Source organism: Tenebrio molitor, chromosome 2 (assembly GCF_963966145.1).
Source record: "Tenebrio molitor chromosome 2, icTenMoli1.1, whole genome shotgun sequence".
NCBI lineage: Eukaryota > Metazoa > Arthropoda > Insecta > Coleoptera > Tenebrionidae > Tenebrio > Tenebrio molitor.
In genome coordinates this window covers 14643800-14665245 of record NC_091047.1, presented here as the reverse complement: position 1 = coordinate 14665245, position 21446 = coordinate 14643800, and the positions used below count along the sequence as shown (strand labels likewise).

Here is a 21446-nt window from a genome sequence, read left to right as displayed (position 1 = left end):
ATGAAAACCAAGAACCTTTTTAGCACGTTTTTTACGTTGCACTCGATTACTTTTTAGTCTTACTATTCTTCTTAACCTGATATCAGTGGCGTACTCAACATTTGCAGTTAAAGTTTACATTGCATTTCTGCCCTCATGCGGAGGTACAGCGCAAAACTAAATGCACGTGATGGTCTGAAGATCTTGGGGTTTTAACATTCTGATGTATGTATTTCACAGTTCACGTATATCACAGTTTTGCAAATGTTGGTGTTTATATCAATTTCCAGTAAAAGAGACAGTTGCAGGAGTGCCAATTAGCCAATTAATAATGTGCATCTGCAGATGGGTAGCTTTTTCAATATTTTATTCGCTTGTTTCCATTTGGTCATGCGTAGTTTCTCTATCGTAAAAGCGCACCTTGCATCCCCACTTAAATTATTTACCTGAATTCGGCGTGTCACGTTGTCGGTATCATAATTTGAAAAGTTCAAGTGGTGCGCGCTGTTTACCTGTCCTGTCATCAGTTCTTCTTCCTCATGTTGTACTTGTATTTACCGGTGGTGTTAATTTTTTTGGTAAAATTTTATATACGATAAAATGAAACTTGTTGCGTTATCTATTTTTATAATATGTGTGCATGGACGGAATTCCAAAAATGTCGACTTTAATGAGTTGCCCGAGGAAAAGTTATCGAACGCTGTTTGCCAAAGTTTTCACAAGGTAAGCTTGTAAAAAATGTTATCATAAAGTGTCCGCCTTTTTATATTAAAACAATGTTTCCCAAACTTTTTAACTTTTTAAAAATTCTTTTCGCACTGGACGGTATGGTATGGAGATGTCAAATTATACATATATTATAATTATTATATTCTTATATTCACTTATTTTATTCATAATATAATGTGAAGGTTACTGTATTCAAACAACATATTATTTTAACATGAATATCTTGTTTTGAGTCCAGCGCGAAACTACGGAACGAATTTATTTTAAGCAACAATTAATAAATTTGCATTTTCCTTTTACTTTGTTCATTATGTCTAAAATTTAAAAAATGTGGTTCAACATACATATACATATGGAAAAAAATACATAAGTAACTTTATTTTTCCGAATATGAAATATTTGAAATATAAGTACATCAATACTCGAATTGCACGTGGATAATAATGCACTATTAGGTGATGTCTTCGTTATTTTAAATTTGCCAATTTAAAACAAATGATTCTTACATGCCCGAAGGAAAACTGTACCCTAAAGTGAACATTAAGCTTGTGTATAACGAGAGAATGCAGTTACATATTTTGTCTGTTCATAATACTTTACTGCAAAATATTTTTAAAATATAATATGCATGGCCTTAATTCTACTATAGGAGTTTGTCCGGAAAGTTGCCGAACTTTTCCAATACAAATTTTGTGGTCCAACCTAAATTGCATCAATCCATATATGTCAACACGTGTTTGAGCAACGAGAGAAACATCATTTACGGACATCTATAGCAGATGCTAACAACAAATTCTATACCATTGGCGACGTTGTTCTTTGTAATTTTACTTCTAATAACGGACAAGGCAGACCTTGTCAACCGACAGGGATTAAGATAATTTTACAGTATGTAATAAATTTTCAGACCAGGGGTTAGGAAAAACCCGTTTTAAATACCTGATAACAGATAGACTTATACCTGTGTTTGATTTTTGGGTTTTCTTAGAATATTTAGTTAGAATGGTAAGGATAAAGTTTGAAATGAAGAGAAGATTCTTAAGTTTAAAATTAAAACTCAGATTGCCGAAATATTTTTCCATTAACAACGGAAATTTTTTGGTTTCCGATCGACTTCCGTTGTAGAGCTTCCACTGTACGTAAAAGTGGAGCTCCGAGTAGCTCCGAAGATCATATTAAAAAAAAAAATTTGAAATGTTCGGAAATTTTCCAAATAAATCTATAATATCTGATTATTGGAAAAGTACTTTCACTTGTAATATCCCGATGCATACATTCTATTAGTTTTATTTACAGGGTGAGCAACAATAACTGTTACAGTTGGCAATAAAAAATTTTACATAAAATTTTCAAGACTGTGAATTGTACCTATTTCGGTTTGTTTTATTGACAGCTGGTATACATTTCAAATTTAAACGTCTTGGTTTTTGTAATCTTTTATTAATAAAATGGTTTTTTCGTTGGAACATGACATAAAAGTTACCAAAAATCACCAGAATTTATTGCCAACTCAATCAGTACTTGTTGCTCACACGGTATAAAAATATAATAATTTGAATGACAATTCAACTCGCATTCTCTCGACCAATCAGATTTACGAAATTGCTCAGTATGGGCCAATCACGCTTGTTTTAAAAAAATTGCCGCGGAACTTTTCACTATTTATTGACGAATTGCTATAACAACCTTTTTTAAATTATAAACTACTATTCAAGTATTTCTTTCATACAATTTTTCAATTTTCGCTGGGTGAATTATTGTCATGCCGAATACAAACTCGTGGGTACGAAATTGCCGGAAATTTTCTCCTCAGACCACTCGTATTTCCGGCAATTTCGTACCCTCTCGTTGTATTACTTATGAAAATTTTGCAATTTTTGTTATACTAAATAGAAATATTTTTCTTTCCACCTAGTTGTCAAAAATATTTCCGGAAATATTTTATGTATTCATGGTAATAACAATAAACGTAGCTTTCTCATTGGATAGTATTACAACTGATTTATTTGGAAAATTTCCGAACTTGAATGAATGAATGCGATTTTCAATTACATATCTTATTTAATTAAACAAAATAAGGTGCTATCTTTTTTAGTTCTGGATTTAATCATCGGAGCTTAGAATCAACTAAGGTCTGATTAGAATTTTTAAGTCACTGTCGTCTCAGCGTTCGGAAAACACATTTCTTTTCTAGCATTTCACCCCTAGTTTTCTATTAGTTATTTTGATGATTATGTAATTTTGTGCATGCCATTGTGCCGTAATTGAAAAAAACTGTAATTAATCAATCTATTAGTACTCATGGCTTCGGATGTGTTTGACATCGATGCGGAGCACTTCTTACTTATAGTACTTCATCTGAAGCTTCCCAGATCGTATGGGTTTAAACCCAGAACCCAATCATTTGATTTCATTTTCTTTTCCTATATGGTTAATAGATATATTTTTACCTAAAAAAAATTTGACGTCTTCGTTAATGTTAAATTTTTTCGTCCTGTTTCCATTTAAAGCAATTGTCCTATAAGTTGCTAGTTGCAAATCATCTTTTTCTATTTTGCACCTATAACACAGTCAGTATAACACTCAAACGGGTTTCGAAAAGGAGGTCTTTTCGATACGCGTTTCAGAAACATTTACTTAAATTTTTAATGTTGGCAGTGACTCATAGTGAGTTGCTGCTCTTCACGACGCTTCAAAACTTACAATTGTTCGTCTATTTACCAGCGTTACCAACCCTTATATTTGCCAAATATATTTTTCCTAGCATTATGTTTTGAAGTTTTTTTTAAATATAAGGGGCAAAATAGAAAAAATATTGTATTATACAGTATACTCGTTTTATAAGCCATTTTGTCGCACTTGTTTGCTTTATAACACTCGTCGCGCTCTAAAAAACGCGTGCGACAAAATGGTGTCTTATAAAACTCGTATATACAGGGTGTTTTCGAAGTAGAGGCAACAAATGTTGCATTAACGTAACTTAATTGGGATTTTTAGTGAAATCTAACGAGAAGAACAGTTTTCCAGTTTGAACGAAAAAAAAAAAATGCTGATTTTTTATGAAAGACATGTGGAAAGTATGCAGAAGCTTGAGTTAAATTGAAAAAAATCACTGCCTAACAATAAGTACGTGATGTTACTAAATGAATATTTTTCTAGGAAGATTCCACAAAACAGTGGTGTGGTTTAAATTAAATACTTTACAATTTCCATAACTACCGTCGGCACCTTTGAAATTCGTCCGCTAGTTTCAATGACCATGACGCCATTTTGTAATAGGGTCTTCGAATTAAATTAGAACGGGACATTGAATTTGATTTATCTACATATTTAGAGTGTTGGTTAATGCTTATTATTTAATTTTTAAAAGACTACATGTTCAAATGAAAAACAAAATTGATAACTTAAAAAGTGTTTTTCGTAAATATACATATGTATGTAAACAAAATCAAAACAAAAACAAATTCCACTTTGTGTTATGAATTTCTTCTCTTATGCTAGTTTGCACAGTCGTACTAAGCAATGCTTAAGTATTCGATCACAATGTGATTCCAATACTTAAGCATTGCTTAGTACGACGGTGCAAACCGGCATAAGTACTCTTTACAGCAGATCAAAAAAAGGTCGAAGGCTGTACCAATCAACAATATAGTGATCTTCATCACTTCTCTTCAGAAGTTAACAAAAAACGGGAAAGTTTTTATTTTAAATGTTTTTATTGTGTTATTGTTATTTATTAAACTACATTATATTAATAGTACATAAACTGTGTTGACTTTAGAAATACATAAAAGTATTCCTTATGATTACTAGTCTAATCCTTTTTTTCATCAAATGCACCCATACTTACCTACGTTCGAAATAACTACTAACTTAAAAATTGTTTTCTGTTGTTTCAGGAAACTGAAAAATACAATTACAATTTTTATCCAACACCCGCCGTTTATAGAGTCATAACTGTTCTCATTTCTGACCAGTAAAGTGGTCTATAAATCACGCATGTGTTATAAAAGTCATACTCATAACTCACGTGTGAATTATAATTATAACTCACTGTTGAGTTACATTTACATTTATTTGCAATTGTCCCAGTTGTTGGATAAAATTTTGTATGCCACTCATGTGGCCCACACATGAGAAATACAATTTTAAATTCATCAAAGTTACAAAGATGCCAATTGTTTTTTAGAATAATTGAAACATGATAAATCCCAAATTCGCTGACATAAAAACACTCGTTGCGCTCGTGTTCTAAACTATTCTCCTTTGAAAACGGTGACGTTACATTAGATTAGATAAATAACTATTGCAACGATTCTTCCTCTATTATTTGGTTAAGGTGTTATTGCATATACAGGTGTCCCAAAATGAAACAGCATAATTTTAACCACGAGCTACTGGCTTCATGTAGAACTCGGAAAAAATATTTAAAAAATTCTGTCAAAAAATAAAATGACATTTAATTTTTGAGGTACAATTTTTTTTAATTGCTTTTAGTCTTCTACGTTGTCCCACAACCTCGTAGGTAAAATTTCGGCACATTTTAAAAATACACCCTTGTATATCATATTTTATAAAATGTACCTACACTAATTGCCAGGCAACAAAACTCGAATTATAAATGTCAAGTTTACTTCGATCCAAAAAAAAGCTTGAGTGTAATTCGGTAAGACAATTTAATGAATACGGAAAAGTACGATGATGCAGACCTACTAGAATCAGACGCTTTCAAAGGTTAGGTTCCGTTTTGTCGCTGGAAAAGTTAGGGTTAGGGCAAACTTTTTTCGCTGTCATAATGACAAAAACACCGCGGCTTATGGGATTTTTAGTATATGAATTAAATTGTTAATAATAAAAAATATGGATTGTTATTTAAAAAAAAGTATATGACGTCATAACATGAAAACCAAATGACATAAGAAACTGAAAATAGGCTGAAAATATTTACTGAAGTTAAAATCGTTATACCCCTTGGAGATTTTTTCCAAAAAAATAATATCAACGGAATTGCTGAATTTATGCGTTACTTAATTTCCACCTGTATGGACCAATTTCACCAACGCCAGTTAAAGTTAACTGTAGGTTAAAATGCTTCGTTACTTTAGTTACCTATTGTTATAACAATGTTTTCGTATATTTTAATCTATAGTTAAATTTAACACACGTTGGTGAAACCGGCCCTAAGTGTACCTAAGTTTAAAAGCTGAAACATACTCACTCGAGTATCGCAAGTTTAAGAGCGTTTAAGCTGCAGCTTGTTGATGTTTAACGTTCGGTAACTGTAAGTGTATTTGCATTGTTTACACTTTATAATCAAAATAAATTAATTATTATACAGACAACAGACAATTGACTTGTAAATCCACACCTAGAGAATAAACACTGAATAATTTTGTTTCAATTTTTTTTGTCATGCATGTGTCTTATTAGGTATTTGGTAATGATTATTTATTTATATAGTTTGAAAGTATTTTTCTAGATGTATAACATTCTTAGAGGTAAAGGAATCATTTTAACCACCTTGAAATAATATCTAGTAAATTAAGAGTAAAAGTGAGTCTTTTTGTGCTAAACTCAGAGCTCGAAGACCGAGACGCAGTCAGTTATATTAAAAACTGTGTAATAAATTAACAACAAAATTTAAAATAAATTAACGGATTTTTGTTTTTTTTTCAGCAAAAAGAGAAAAGGCTATTTTCATGCGAGGCGAATTTTTGCGACTGGACCAAAATAAGCTTTAATTTGACAGGTAAGTAGACTTCAAGAAAAATTTGACACATTGATGTACTTTTCAATAAAACGAGTTGAAGTAACAAAAAAATATAATTTCAAAATTGAGAAACGAATAAAATATAAAAGTCGGAATTACAAAGGTACATTATAGTGTTTTTATGTGACTCTGAAGGCTCGAGTTATAAAAGTGTAATATTCACTAAATCAACTAATCAACAAAGCGGTATTTTGTATTTTTATGCGCTAGTATAATGCGTACGGTCTAGTCAAACTTTTTTGCTAGCAGTGCTCCTCATTATGAATAAATTAATAACATATTTAATAGCCGATTATTTGGAAAACACATTCCATAAGAATGTATTTTAAAGAACAATAATTCTTTCATATAAATTTACAATGCAACAGTAAGTATGTAAAAGACAATCGTCGACAAAACATTTGAACCTGCAATAGGTCCCTATTTATAGGGCCATGAAAAAATATGAACAAAAAAATGCTTTGTCCAATTGTTAGAAAAATCTTATTTTGAAATTGTCTCCTAAGAAACGTTGAATTGGTCAGTTGTGTTGGTCTTGCGTAATTTGATGTACCTAATATCAGTGGTGAAGGTTAAGGAAATTTGAGCCTTCATAGTCAAATAAAACTGCTGTAGATGCATGTGCGATGTCTTTTGTATTTTTAATGTTTGTGAACACTTTGGAAAATGAAAACTGTGTGTAACATTTAGGCTAGGGCCACACTACAGACTAAATAATCGGCCGATAATTTAGTCCTATTGGGTAGCTTCCGCGCCCACCAGGTAAACTAAACTGTTTTCGATCAATCTGTCGGCCGACTACAATCGCTTTAGTGTGCGCACTCACATAAGTCCTCATACTTATTAAGCAACCAACTAAACTGTCGGCCGATGAAAAGTCTGTAGTGTGGCCCTAGCCTTATAAATATTTTGCTTCTAGACTTTGAAGTGCAAAATGAAATGCTCATAACTACACCTGGGTTAACATGTAAAGAAAATGATGTGATCAATTTTGTTTTGGAAACCAACAATGATTTTGGATATTTTGTGGAAATTTTAAATGATGAAGAAACGACATATAGTAATGTGGTAAGTAAATAATAATAACAGTTTAACGTAATGTAGCAGAAATTTTTGTTGTATCGTGCGATCAAGAAAATTTGTAGTCCAATCTTGGAAAAGAGTGTGATTAAAATGTATTAATAATTGTTAAATAAAATAAAATAAAACACAAGAAAAAAATTAATACTCTATCCAATTCTTCAAAGTTTTCATTAAAAAAAATGCCGACGACGTCATTGCGTGAAAACGGAAGGAGCGAAGAAATGATGATAATTATCAGTTGTAATACGACGAGTAGTCAATGTTATGCCGATTACTTTTGTGGTGGTGTTACGAATGGCAATGGCGCTGCGCGCTGGGATATGAATTTGACGAGTGCGTTAGCACGAGCCGAATTCGAAAGCGCCGTTGACATGAGTAACACCACCGCAAAAATGATCTGCTAACATTGACTACGAGCATGTAAAGTCGGTAACTGCCGAGCATTGTACAACGTTTTACGGTATATTGGGTCGTAAATATTTTATAAAATTTCTTGCATTTGTAGGGTAGTGCAGACATTGAAAACATCTAATAAATGTTAGTATGGCAACGTTAGTATGACGTTAGCATGGCAACGACCGGTAAAAAATTTTAGCTAGCCTGTTATGAGACAAAGATAATAGTATATCATAATATAAAAAGTAAAATGAATGTGTTTTTTTCACCAGTCGTAAGTTTGTCGAGTTGAACAATACGATGTGTGAAAAAAACACTCATTTTACTACGTACATATACTATACGCTATTTTTTGCAATTTTGAATTAGAATAGCACAAAAACCCACAATGATTTGAAATACATTTGTTGACAAATTTAATTATATGCTCTCATGTTTTTTGCATCTATAGGAACCAACTTTTCGACATACGATGTCGAAAATACTTACTTAACTTTTCGACATACGATAACGATGTTGAAAAGACTTTTCGATACTGTTTTTTTTGTGTACGGTGAAAAAAAGAAGGCTGTTTCGAAATTCAAAATGACAACTATAATGACACTATTTTAATTCAAGATTGCAAAAATATAGGTAAATAAACAGATGTTTACGACCCAGTATACCATAAATTAATTTTTCGTACAATCGTGTTGTTATAGCTAGTTACCATTGTTGTTGACACAATCTGAAAGTTGAACTTACACCCCTAATGCTGCAAGTAAATAACGACACCGATACCTACTGCGGTAAGTCATTAATGACATTAATGACATCAATGTCTTCAAAATACTACTGTCAAAAAAATTACTTCATAGTCAATTCTTGTCGTATAGGCGATTGTGCGAAAAACCATACGGTTATTAAGTGCCATAACAGAATCTCGGAAGTTGAAAAACTCTTCCTCGATTCTGTTATAATGCACTTTCTAACCTTATATCCCAATATATTATAATTCCTGAAATGTCTAAACATATATTTAAACAACGTAATTGGTTTTCACAATTTAATTATTTACGGACTCCCAGGGATGAACAAATTCGTACAAATGCGCAAGTGTGGAAACGTTGATTTGATATTGGAAACTCTCATCATACCTATTTACACTTTGGCAATTAAAAATGAAACTATAATCTGTTTCAAAATCAAAAATCCACCAACAGTGCATTCTACCTCGAAAATACAACCGACAACGTCGCCAACTTTTGTTTTTAGGGTGTCTGCAAGTGTCAGAAAAAAAGTGAGGTTATGAAAGAAAACTGTTGGACAGTCGTTTTGGTCGTACTTCATCGTGTTTTTTATTCTCATTTTATTATTTCACTCAAAAAGTATGATATGGTAGCTAAAACCTTTTTGTACATAATAATTATTTTGTGTTTCGTAAATAAACTCAACAGTTCAATGTCAAATTTTGGCGAGAGCTTGAGCCAACCCAAAGAAATTAAACTTTTTCTAGGGATTTCTTTTTTTCTGCCAACATAATTCAACAGGTGGTGGATTTTTGATTTTGAAACAGATTATACTAATTAATTAAAAAAACAGGCATTAAAATATTGTAGCATTTCAGGAAATATGTCATTTGTTTATTCATGCTTTACCTATTTCCTGGATTTTTATTTATCTTTTAGACGACATGTAAATATTACACAGCAAATAATTTAACAGAAGACACCGTTTACCATATTCGTCTTTGGGCTGTTTCATATTCGAAGAAGCAAATCTTGCACAGTGATTTAATGCAAATAAGAACACCAAAGAAATATTTTATTCCATCACCGGTACCACATATCTTTCATTACAACCTAACTCTAAAGGACAACGTGTACGACGCCATAATAGAATGGAATCCAAACAAAGGTTTGTATAGAATAAATTTGATTTGTAGATCAATATTTTTCTAATTTGCACATACAGTTTCATGAAAATAGACGTTGTACTATATTGTAAATACTTTTCCGGTCACATTGAATGCCTATGCCCCATGGATTCCGTGTTGTTACTCTTATTTAACGAAATATTAATTTTTAACAAATAGTTTAATAGTTTAATATTAGCGTTATGTTTAGGAATAGAGTTTTGCACAGTCCTAGAACTTGATGAGGTACTCAACTCAACTGTAAGTTGTTCGATATTCGATTCGCACTGGAGAAAAAATGATCACCAAGTTTTAATAAAGCAAATTTCGTCTTTTAATTTCTTTGGTAATTTTAATAGTTCAGTTATTGTTCAACCTGGTTTTTATAAGATGTTGTACCTATACACAATAATTGCGAAATAAGTATGTGATTTCTTCAAGATATTTTATTGTTTTATCTAACAATATATTGATTGGAGAATGAAGGTTGAGGGAGTGTGGATTCCGAGTTTTCAAATCTGGAGATTTAAATTTGAATGATCTTTGTACACACTATCTATAAAAGAACGTATATCAAGTGTCTTGTGGAATTGTACGGGTCTACAATTTTATTGTATCGAACTAGGTCGAGCCGTTGAAGCCGTCAAACCAGATGTCAACAGTCAAATGTCAAATTATTAAATCTGAGTTGGGAGTTCCACGTCTTACCATTAGATGTTTTGCTTCGGTGTTCTATATTCTAATTAATTTTCATCTTACAACATTCTTTATTAAAAACCTCTGTTTTTCTTTTTGGTACCACAATATGCTACAGAGCGGCAAAAATCAAGATGAACATAACACCTGTGAGGCATAAAAAATTGAACAATTATAAATATCATTAACCAACTACTTAGCAACACTGGTAAACTATTCATTTCCTTGGGTGTGGCTGTGTTCGCTTCACTCCTCAGAAATTTACAATCTAATTTGTTAATGACAACCGAAGTGCTTAAGACTCAAGTTTGCTAGAGAGCATGTACCTAAATTGGAATGATGATGGTTGGAGCCGTATCTTGTTTACAGACAAGTCCAGATTTTGTTTGGACAACAATGATCGACGTGTGAGACTGTTTAGACAAAGAAATTAACCTTATCGTTACTCCAACATTAGACAATTGTGTCCATTTAGTAGTGGATTGGTGATGGTATGGGAGGCATTTCTTTGACGACTTATACAGACTTGCATGTTCTAAATAATGATTCCTTTACCTACATTATACATATACTGATATTCTAGTACAATATGTAGTTCCTTTTGGTCAGGTAATGAACTGGCTATCGAGAAGTCTGGACCTGAATGCCATTGAGCACTTATGGGATAATTTGGGAAGATAAAAAAATAAAGCACTTATTTTTAACTTTAGCTAACCTGAGCAAGGTAAAGGTGTGGTTGGTGGAAATATGGGATGAACCGATCAAACGGTGGCTGGAAACACCGGCCTAATCTAGTGTACTGGATATTTCTAATATTTGATAGTGTAAGCGTTATGTCATGAAGTCATGTCACCGTTGAGCGCATTCAACAGACTGTCGCAGCCGAAATTGATATGTCAAAATAACATTGTCAAAGTGAGAAACAATTTACAATAGAAAAATCTTGGTGTTTCCAAATTAATGGCCGCCACTGTATATAATCTGTTTCAAAATCAAAAATCCACCAACACTGCATTCTACCTCGAAAATACAACCGACAACGTCGCCAACTTTTGTTTTTTAGTGTGTCTGCAAATGTCAGAAAAAAGTGGGGTTATGAAAGAAAACTGTTGACAGTTGTTTTCATCATGTTTTTTTATTCTCATTTTATTATTTCACTCAAAAGGTATGATATGGTAGCTACTACCTTTTGTACATACTCTCGTGTCAAAAATGGATTACTCCCTAGAATTCGAACTTTTAGGGAAATAACGTTTTTCATGTTGTGTGTAACTAGAATTTTCAAAAGTTATTTTGAATGCCTAAGGTTGGTTACTTTGAATTGAGAGATTAAATCCAAATAAATATGCCGCCAGTAACCAAAATTGATTGTGAAGCGAAAAATCATCTATCACTTAGCGAAAAATTAGTCATTTGCAACTGTTACAATTAATTTGCTGTCTTACATTTTTGGGATATCTTTTGTTTGTCACCAGAAACCACATAGCCTCCAACCTAACCAAATTTATGGCAACTTAGTAACGAATATCCCTAAATCCTAGGGAGTAATCCATTTTTGACACGAGAATAATAATTATTTTGTATTACGTTTACTCAACAGTTGTCAGTCAAATTTTGGCGGGAGGTTGGGCCAATCCAAAAAAATGTAACTTATTCTAGGGATTTCTTTTTTTCTGCCAACATAATTCAACAGGTGGTGGATTTTTGATTTTGAAACAGATTATAGAGAACTTTGCCAGTCGTATCTTATAAAGCAACAAACAAAGTCTATGGACTTTTTTGTCAATCTGTACATCGTTTTTTTTTATTCGTAAAAAATTTGTTTTCAGAATATTCATGTCATTATGACGTTGTGTGGTTTGGAGAAGAATCTCTGAATGAAGAAAAAATTGACGTAGTAAGTTATCTAATTCTTTTCAACGTTTGTTTATTTGGCAGTAAATGGCGTGATTGCCACAAATGTATTTCAGACTAATGACTAGTCATTTTCATTTAATGCTCCTTTAGTGTAATTGTACCATTATAATCAACAAACTTAAAAAACGTAATGATTATTCTTATGTTTTTAAAATATTAATTTGATATTAAATTTTTTAAACGTTTTACTTATAGTCTTCGAGTTCGCATCAAGCAATTTTGAGGGATCTAGTCTTTGGAGCGAATTATACTGTAAATATCTTTGCAAGTAGTGCTGATTCAACTAACGAAAGTTCAAAAGAAACGTTTTACTTATCTATACCGTCGTGTTTAGAAACCTACCAAAGCCTGGATAAATGTCGTAAGTTTTTTTCTATTATATTACTTTACAAAATAAACAAGCAACAGTTTTTTTCATCAATTTATACCAAAAATGTAATTTTAAGTAGGTAACAAATATTTAATTTTATTAAATTGGCTGTAAAATAGAAAAAACAATATTTGACTAAAACGTAAGTACCTACTGTTTTATTACCAGACTAATATTTTCTAAAATTAAGGAAAAATTGTTTTTACGCACAACTCTGTTAGAAAAGTTGGTTTACATCTTAGTTACCATGAACGAAACTTCAATTTTAGATCTTGCGGGCTGTAAAGTAACTTTATTCGGAATCGTATTGTAATATGCACATTCCTAACCTTTTACGAGGGCGGAAAGTTAACCATTCTTTTTTATCTTTACTTTCCTCTCTTGGTCAGTAATAGGCCACTTTCCGCCCTATTATAACTTATAAGGTTTTTCCAGTGGCGTACTTACTGAAAGTCGAAAAACAGTAGAAATGAAACAGCATTAAATTAATTGTTTATTTGCTAAAAATTTAATGATTCCGAATAAAATAGTATACAAACCTCGGTGGGAATGTGTTTCATTCCTGTCTCGAGCATTAGTTCACCTCGGCTACGCCTTGGTGAACTATCTTAGCTCTCGGCAGGAATGAAACACTTTCCACCTCGGTATGTAATCTACTATAGTCCAATTTTTACCCTTTTGCGATGACGTCATTATCTAGTAACTTTACGTATGTTTGAGCTAGGATCAGAAACAATTTTGAATTGATCATAAATAACTATAAATGTGTCAAATTTGTTGACAATTGCTTCGAAAGCTTATGTTTGTAATCAATGTAATAACTGAAAAAAATTAAAAATTGTCAAATTGACAGGAGCATAAAATAACCTCAAAGTAACCATCAATAAATAAACGTGCCTTTTTTTTTGTTTTTTTTTTCTGTTTCTGTCGTTTCAATAAAGCGAGAAAGCGAGGAAGGAAATCACCTCAAAAGGGTAAAAATTGGACTATATTACAATTGCAGCCACAGAACAGTTTACATCTACATTTACATAGCAGGCGTTTGTTTTAATTTTTACGCAGTGTAAATGGACTTTTTGTGTCATAATGACGTTTATTAACAGTGGCGTATCAGCGTGTAAGTAATTAAAACTGCTTTGTAAATTAAACAATTGTTTTATTATACATAATAAATAAAAATCCAAAATTTAACAAACTGAATACTTACAATTTAACGGTCGGTGGACAAATAAAACTGGGACACTTAAAATTGAATCAATGTAAATCAGACCACTGAATTGTCAATATATTTGTCAGTGTCTATGTAATATGTCATAGCAAAGTTAATAAAATTTGTAAATTTTGACTTATGTGATTGTCATTTTTGTCCTAGTTTTATTTGTCCATCGACTGTACAAGGATAACTTTTTGCAAATTAATATTTGGTGTAGGCCCCTTGTTTATTATTGTAAAAACCTTTTGCAACCTTCGGTTCTTTGATAACACTACGCCAATGATTTTTTAACAAAATTACAATAGAAAAATAATGATGTAAACTGTTCAGTGGCCGCAACTGTACATTACCAGTTCTGAAATTTGGTACTTAACGTAAAAATGAGACTCCAATAAATAACAAAGATAAATTAGCTATTCAAACTTTCAGGTCCTGAAGCGCCACAAAATGTTGTTATCAATGAAAGTGTTGTTGATGCTTCTGGTGAACAGATACTTTACAATATCGAACTCACCTGGACCAAACCGAATTTACAGCCTGATTACTATGCAGTTCAATTAATAAATATAAATTCTCAAAATGAAAATGTGAACGAAAAAAGTTTCAATGTTACAGGGGTGAGTAAATATTTAATATTTAGTTAAATAGTCTCTTATCAATCGAAATACATATATCGAAGAATTTTAATGATATTTAACGTAATTCTAGAATGTAGTTTTGTTATGGATAGGTAACGCATTTTCATTTGTCATTTAACAACTTCGATGTCAGGAAGAGTAAATAAATCTACTCAAGAACTTCTGACCTGACCTGACCTGACCTGACCCATGGTATCACATGTGGCAATAAGTTAAGGGGGTAGATATTTTTTTGTGTTGACATGTTGACAGGCATGAAAATAATCCAAAAGCCGCTTCCGAGTTGCACAATAAAAAAACTTAATTTTTGCATTAAATCCGAGATTATTCTCCGTGCTAGAAAATCAGTCGGAAACAAAGGGATTAAAAATCCATTAATGATTAATTCATCACTCGTACCTACATAACTTTCATGGTTTGTAGCGGAGATTTGGATTTTTTGTAAATAATATTTCTTAGTGGCAAACACTATTGCATCAGCATTGTATACCTCAAAGCTACAAAATACGAATACATTTTTTTTATTGCAAATATTATTTTTCGCATTCTAAACCCAATTTTTTTTCTATCGCGCTAGTCCTTCTCCTGTTCCCTTATATTTATCTCACCTACTCATATCTTTTTGCACCTGTTGTATCCACATTTGTTCTGGTCGTTCTCTTTTTCTTCTTGCTTGTGATCTCCTTTCGAATGTTCTTCTTCCTCCGTATCAGTTAGTCCTTGTTTTTCCATTTTCTTTGAAGCTCTCTCAAAGCGATCCATTCGCCTTCTAATTTCTGTATTTCTTATATGTTCTATTCTGGGTACCCTGCGTTCTTGTCTTGAGTAGTCTATTTCTACTACATCTAGTCTTTCTCTGTCGCGTTTGGTCCAGTCCACGTCTCTGCTCCGTATATTGTTCTTTTATGCTTCTTGACCCCGGTGTAAAACATTATATACTCCCTGAAGTATTCGTTTCCTTGTTCCTTCCTATTTGTTTTGCTTAAAATTCCCATGTCTGTTTTGTCTCTTTTAGTTCTCGTGCAACTTCTTTTCTTTTTGTTGAAATTCCTTGAATGTTCCAATTTCACCACATGAGTGGTGAGAGAGTGGTGAGTGGTCCCTTCAGTCTATGTCTAGAATCTGGTGCAGTAACAAAATTACCCCCTCCGTATCCATGGGGCTTTTTTTACATGTTTCCACAGCCACCCACTGTGGGTCAGACGCTGTTGGTATCAGTTCTTTCTGAATCAGCGGCCACCGTGCTAGTTTTGGTCCACCCCGGGTATCTGATGGGCCTTCCCCTATCCGCCGCCAGAAGTGGCGCTCGTTAGAGGATTTGGTAATTCCCGCGGGAATACCTTCCAATTAATTGAATTTACTTGTCGACTAACAGTGACTGCATCTCATGTGGCTTTATTTTTTAATTCGTTGTAAGTTCACGGTGTTAGCAAGTGATATAAAAATGTTTTACATTCCAGAATCAAACGAAAGCCGTTTTTGAAAGAATAGAACTCAGTATTATGTACTATATTTCCTTGAAAGCTTGCTCCGTAAAGGGATGTAGCAAACAAGTCGTAACGAACCGCTACCATGCAACCCCCAACACCGTTACAATTCCTTCAAATCAGCAATGGAGCGTTTTGGCGTTGAGTCTAACTATTGTGGGCCTTTTTGCCGCAATTTTAGTAGGTTTCGTGGTTACAGTTGTTGCCATTAATCGTTATCGTGCCAAACAAAAACGAAAAGAACAGCGTTATAAATACTTTACGGTAAATCGCATAAAATAATAGAAACTATTATAGGAATAATAGAATAACACTGCCTACAGGAATTGGAAGAAAAAATACCGGAGTCAGTGGACAATTTAGAGATTGATTTAATAAAAAAAGATATTTGCGATCAGTGGGAACTTGATAAAAAAAAACTGTATTTTCAAAGTGTAATTGGAGAAGGGGCTTTCGGAATCGTACGGAGAGCCTATCTGGAAATGAAAGATGGGAACAAAATGCAAGTTGCAGTAAAAATGTTAAAAGGTTTTGACCCTGCTTCCAAAATATAGGCCATCAGTTCGTATCAAATTTTATTTTCAGAGTCACCCACATCAGAAGAAATACGACAATTTACTCATGAAATTAATATAATGAAATCAGTTAGACAACATCCATATATCGTTTCTTTAATTGGTTGCATGACGGAAGGACGAGCAGAAGGTCCTCTACTCGTAGTTGAATACTGTTCCAGAGGTGACCTACAAACATATTTAAGGAGCGCGTGGGATAAATTTAACAATATGTAAGAACTGGATTATTTATGTATAGTGTTCCCATTTCTAATTTGGTTTTACTACCAGCCCTGTTGTCAGGGAGTTAAATACCCCGACAATAGGCAACTACCGCCATAAATCCTAGGACTGTAAAGGAAGGTCTGTTCTCTGACCAGGTTACAATATGTTCACTATTTCCAAAACCACAACCCCAGCCCCTAATAATTACAATTGCACTGCCACAAAACCAAATTATAAATGGGAAAACTATACCAACCTAATATAATTTTGAAACGGCAAATTCTTTGAACTCATTAAAAAAAGTATTTACAAATAATTATGGCAAACCTCAATGAGCAGTGCTGCATAGATCCCAATCTGATTTTTTTTTTTTTAATTTTTAAATCATACGGTTTTGGTCCGGGGTGAGAATGGCCAAAAAGCCAACATTTCAAACCACATGAAAATCCCATTTTGTTTGTTGTTTGTAAAAATTATTTGAAAAATGTTAATTTTTAAATTTACAATGCAAAAATTTCCGATAATAATGCGGAATCTGGAAAAGTGCCCGGAATGCTTGTAGCGTTTCCACGTTGAATGGCAAGGGAAATCCTCTCAAAAAGGAATTTCTTTGATTTTGAATCGCCTGATTCCGCGATAAGTAAATATTTTTAATTCAAAAAGAAATGCGAAAGTTTATAGGATCAAATTCTCATTTTCCCTATGGAAAAAATGGTTATATCTTAACTACTTTTTAACTTAACTTTTTTCTCTAAAGGTTTGTGGTCAAAGAAAACAGATATATAACTCGTGCGGGGGTGGATGGTAGTGATTACACTGCCAGAGCCTTCAAAATAAATCCCGATTGTTAAAATTAAAAAATTTTTAGGCAACAAGAAATTATTAATGACCATTGTGGGTTAGATTCTAATACAAATTATTTTGCAAACAAAACATATGATATCCATAATATGAATTTTGGAGATGAATTCATAATTCAACCCAGTCATCTTTTATCGATTGCCCGCCAAGTTGCATTAGGCATGGTAAGTTTTTGACCTTCAATACATTTTAACGATTGCATCTGCAGTTTGATGATTTTAACACTGAGTGTTTCTTTTCCTAAGTGTTCTTTAAAATACGTAGGTATGTACACACAAATGTCAAATGTTTTCTTTTTTAGGAACACCTAGCCAAAACCAGAGTGGTTCATCGAGATTTAGCTGCCCGCAATGTTTTGGTTTGCGAAAATCACACAGTAAAAGTGTCAGATTTTGGTCTAAGTCGAGATGTTTATCAAGATAACGTCTATTGCAAAAGTGGGGGTGGAAAATTGCCCATCAGGTGGATGGCGTTGGAGTCACTAACTCATCAAAGATACACCACTCAGAGTGATGTGTGGTCGTTTGGAATACTACTATGGGAAATAGCCACGTTGGGAAGTACTCCTTACGTGGGTGTACATTCTTCTGATTTGCTAACTTTCCTTAAAAATGGAAATCGTTTGAAATGCCCACCTAGCTGCAGTTCTGATTTGTAAGTATTTAGCAATAGATAATTATAGTTCTTCTCGTAGGAACTATTGTCCTACCTATCTATACCTTTACACCATATTTTGAAAACTAAAAATCTTTGACACTTTGTGTTAGATGAAAAAACTGCACTGCTTTTTCTTAACGTTGAATTTGGATTTGGGGGTTGCTTTCCGTACAATTAGCAAGGCAATAGAGAAAAAACTATAATTTAATTTTACTGGACATGTCTGTGCCGCTTCACAATTGTACAGAGAATGAATATTTTTACCTGACCAGGTATTGCAGGTGTCTCGGCGCCAGGGCGACAACCCGCCCTCTCTAAAGGACTTACAAATAAAGTTACCTGCAAAATTGCAGAACACTTTGTAATGCAATTTGTAGTTGAATTGTTAGATGCAGTCGAGCTGAAATCAACTGTTTCATCATTTTCCTGTGATGCTTTTTAATGAACCTAATTTCGGAACTTTGTTCTTGACTTTTTCCAAGGGTTTCTTTTTGCAGCGCCCCAGATGGAGCTGATTTTACTGTGTGAATTCATTTCTCACAAAAACATTGTAAGAATCATTGTAAAATGAATCTGAACCCTCCACCACCCGGCGGCACGGCAATTTTGCCGGAGTACATACACTATTACGGATATTACTATCAAGTAATAGTGCAGTGCTATTTAACATAAAGTAACGCTTAAGGTATAAGATTATATGGCAGCACTAAAATTATCCCAATAATGGAAACCAATATTGGTGTTAAGACGGTTGTCTCGACTCGTGCAGCTGCATCCCTTTTCCTTAGTTCAGGGCAGGAATTAAAAATTTGTAATAGAAGATATTTTTGATGTTTATTGTAAATTTTGTTATTGTAACGAAATTCCCTTTAGTACTTTGTGTCTTGAAAACAGTAAAGATGATTTGTAACAGTATTGTACATTTAATAAATAAATATAATTTCGTCGGTACGCATTTGTTTTGAGGCCGGCTCTGGAATTTACAACAGAGAATTGCTTGAAGCATGATTTATGGTTGGGCTGACCGCCTACTGCAATTGCAACCAAAGGAACGTTTATCTCTGGTCAAATACTTTTAAAGGGCCATATAATCTTATACCTTAAGCGTTACTTTAATTACCGGCGTCTCGCCTCCACATTTTGACTTTGTTGTGTTTTATTATGTTCTGTGTCAATGTTAAGGAACTTCCTTACCATGTGTCATGAGTATAATAATATACCTTTTTGAATTTCAACTACCAATGTTTTACCTAAATCCATAATTTTTAAATTTTTAAAAAGAGATTGCGGTACTATTCCCGTTGCTGAAAATATAAGTGGTAAAATCGAAATTTTTTCTAAACACCAAAGGTTTCTCATAGCAACGGAGAGCTCTAAATATTTATTAATTTTTATCTACGATCGCGTAAAAAGTAGGCACTTTTTGTACTAAAAATCGTTGTCAAAGTTGAAGTTTAGAGATACTGACGGAATCGTTCTCTAAAAGTTTTAGAGCACGATTTCTCACTTTTATGGCACAGAACTGTCAGAATACAACAATCGAATTTGTTGGAAACATTGTTTAGAAGTAGGTTGCTAAACGACTTTGGTTATTCATGAAATATTGAACCAATGATAATTATTTTATACAAATTTATGTTGAAACCGGTGTGATGATCTCACAATCGTAGATACAATGTTGTAAGACATACGTGTAAAAAGTTCCTTTGTTGCACTCACATCTTTTAAAATACTCCCTCGTACCTCGGTCGTATTTTAAACCCGTTCGTGCAATAAAGGATAACTTTTTACACTTATATCTTAAATAACTATTACAATACAAAAATTTCCGATAATAATGTGGAACCTGGAACTGTGCCCCGAATGCTTGCAGCGTTTCCACGTTTTAGAATCATTGTAATGTTTTTGTTCATAATTTAACAACTGTGAAACACGAAAAGATCTTTTGATAGTTATAAAGTTATAAACGATAAACTGCCATATGCAGTTTCATATTAGATCACAAAAATTATTTATGTTTGTTCCTTGATTAATTAAGGAAATAACGTTTCTTTATTTCAAGGTACGCAATTATGCAGAATTGTTGGAAAGCATCACCAAAGAATAGACCGACGTTTACTGAAATATGCAAATCATTGGAAGGTTTATTGGAAAACGTATCTCAATACTTACAGTTGGAAAATCTAGAACATCAGCCTATCAATGATGTTAAAAAGCAAACGCCCAGCAAATTGAACTCAACTCCTTATTCTTATGAAAGGTACATCAAACCTGTTAGCACCGTGAAATGACTGATTATAACTGTACTTTTTTAAACGGAAATTTATGTCTTGAAGACTTCATGTTAAGCAAGCATTGATGTTTATGTATGTCATGTTTCCACCAGTGTTGTTAGAATGTTTTTAAAATGTTGAAAGAGAAATCATACCTAGCAAATTGAATTTACATTAATATTACACTTAAGTACGAAAAGTATTAAGGCCGTTAATGTACTGAGATGTACCTACTTTGTAGGTATATATTTTTAAATACGTATTGTTTTAATATTAAGCAATCTTAATGTTAAGTGTCAAAAATATTTGATCAATCGAAAAATTTAAGCTGTTGAATTGTTGGTACCTATTTCTTAACCTTATATGTCATGTACCTGCCTCTAAAGTTCAATTAATTTGTGATCAAAGTTTTAAATAATATTACGTAGTCTATTAATGTTAACCTTTAGTGTAGCGAAACAGACTGATTTAAATAGCTGTGAATCTTACAATAGTTTTTATATGTATTTCCTTTGATACTATGTATTATGGCACTATTGTGCTCGTTCCAAGTAAAAATAGTTATTTTTATGACAAATGTAAGTAACAACTTGGACGATTGCAATTTCTGCGTAATAAACTTTCCATAATACTGTGGCTTTCTTTTAGGTTGCCTTTAGCCTCTAGGCTAGGTGTGTCCTTTCAGTAATTTTCTGTGACCATCT

At 32.9% G+C, this 21446-nt stretch overlaps 1 protein-coding gene across 2 annotated transcripts; it reads left to right on the top strand.

Moving 5' to 3' along the window:
* Positions 1 to 416: 416 nt before the first annotated feature.
* On the top strand, positions 417 to 21376 carry tor (tyrosine protein kinase receptor torso). Of its 2 annotated transcripts, XM_069037073.1 has the most exons (13): positions 417 to 702; positions 6385 to 6457; positions 7398 to 7546; positions 9625 to 9853; positions 12377 to 12444; positions 12660 to 12825; positions 14477 to 14664; positions 16146 to 16436; positions 16496 to 16700; positions 16758 to 16959; positions 17820 to 17976; positions 18114 to 18466; positions 20532 to 21376. In XM_069037073.1, exons 1-13 carry the CDS (start codon positions 580 to 582, stop codon positions 20758 to 20760), a joined length of 2433 nt encoding a protein of 810 aa, XP_068893174.1. In that variant the 5' UTR covers positions 417 to 579; the 3' UTR covers positions 20761 to 21376. The 2 variants fall into 2 exon arrangements, with proteins under 2 accessions (XP_068893174.1, XP_068893175.1); XM_069037074.1 differs by lacking the exons at positions 417 to 702; positions 6385 to 6457; positions 7398 to 7546 and adding an exon at positions 8662 to 8745.
* The last annotated feature ends 70 nt before the right edge of the window (positions 21377 to 21446 follow it).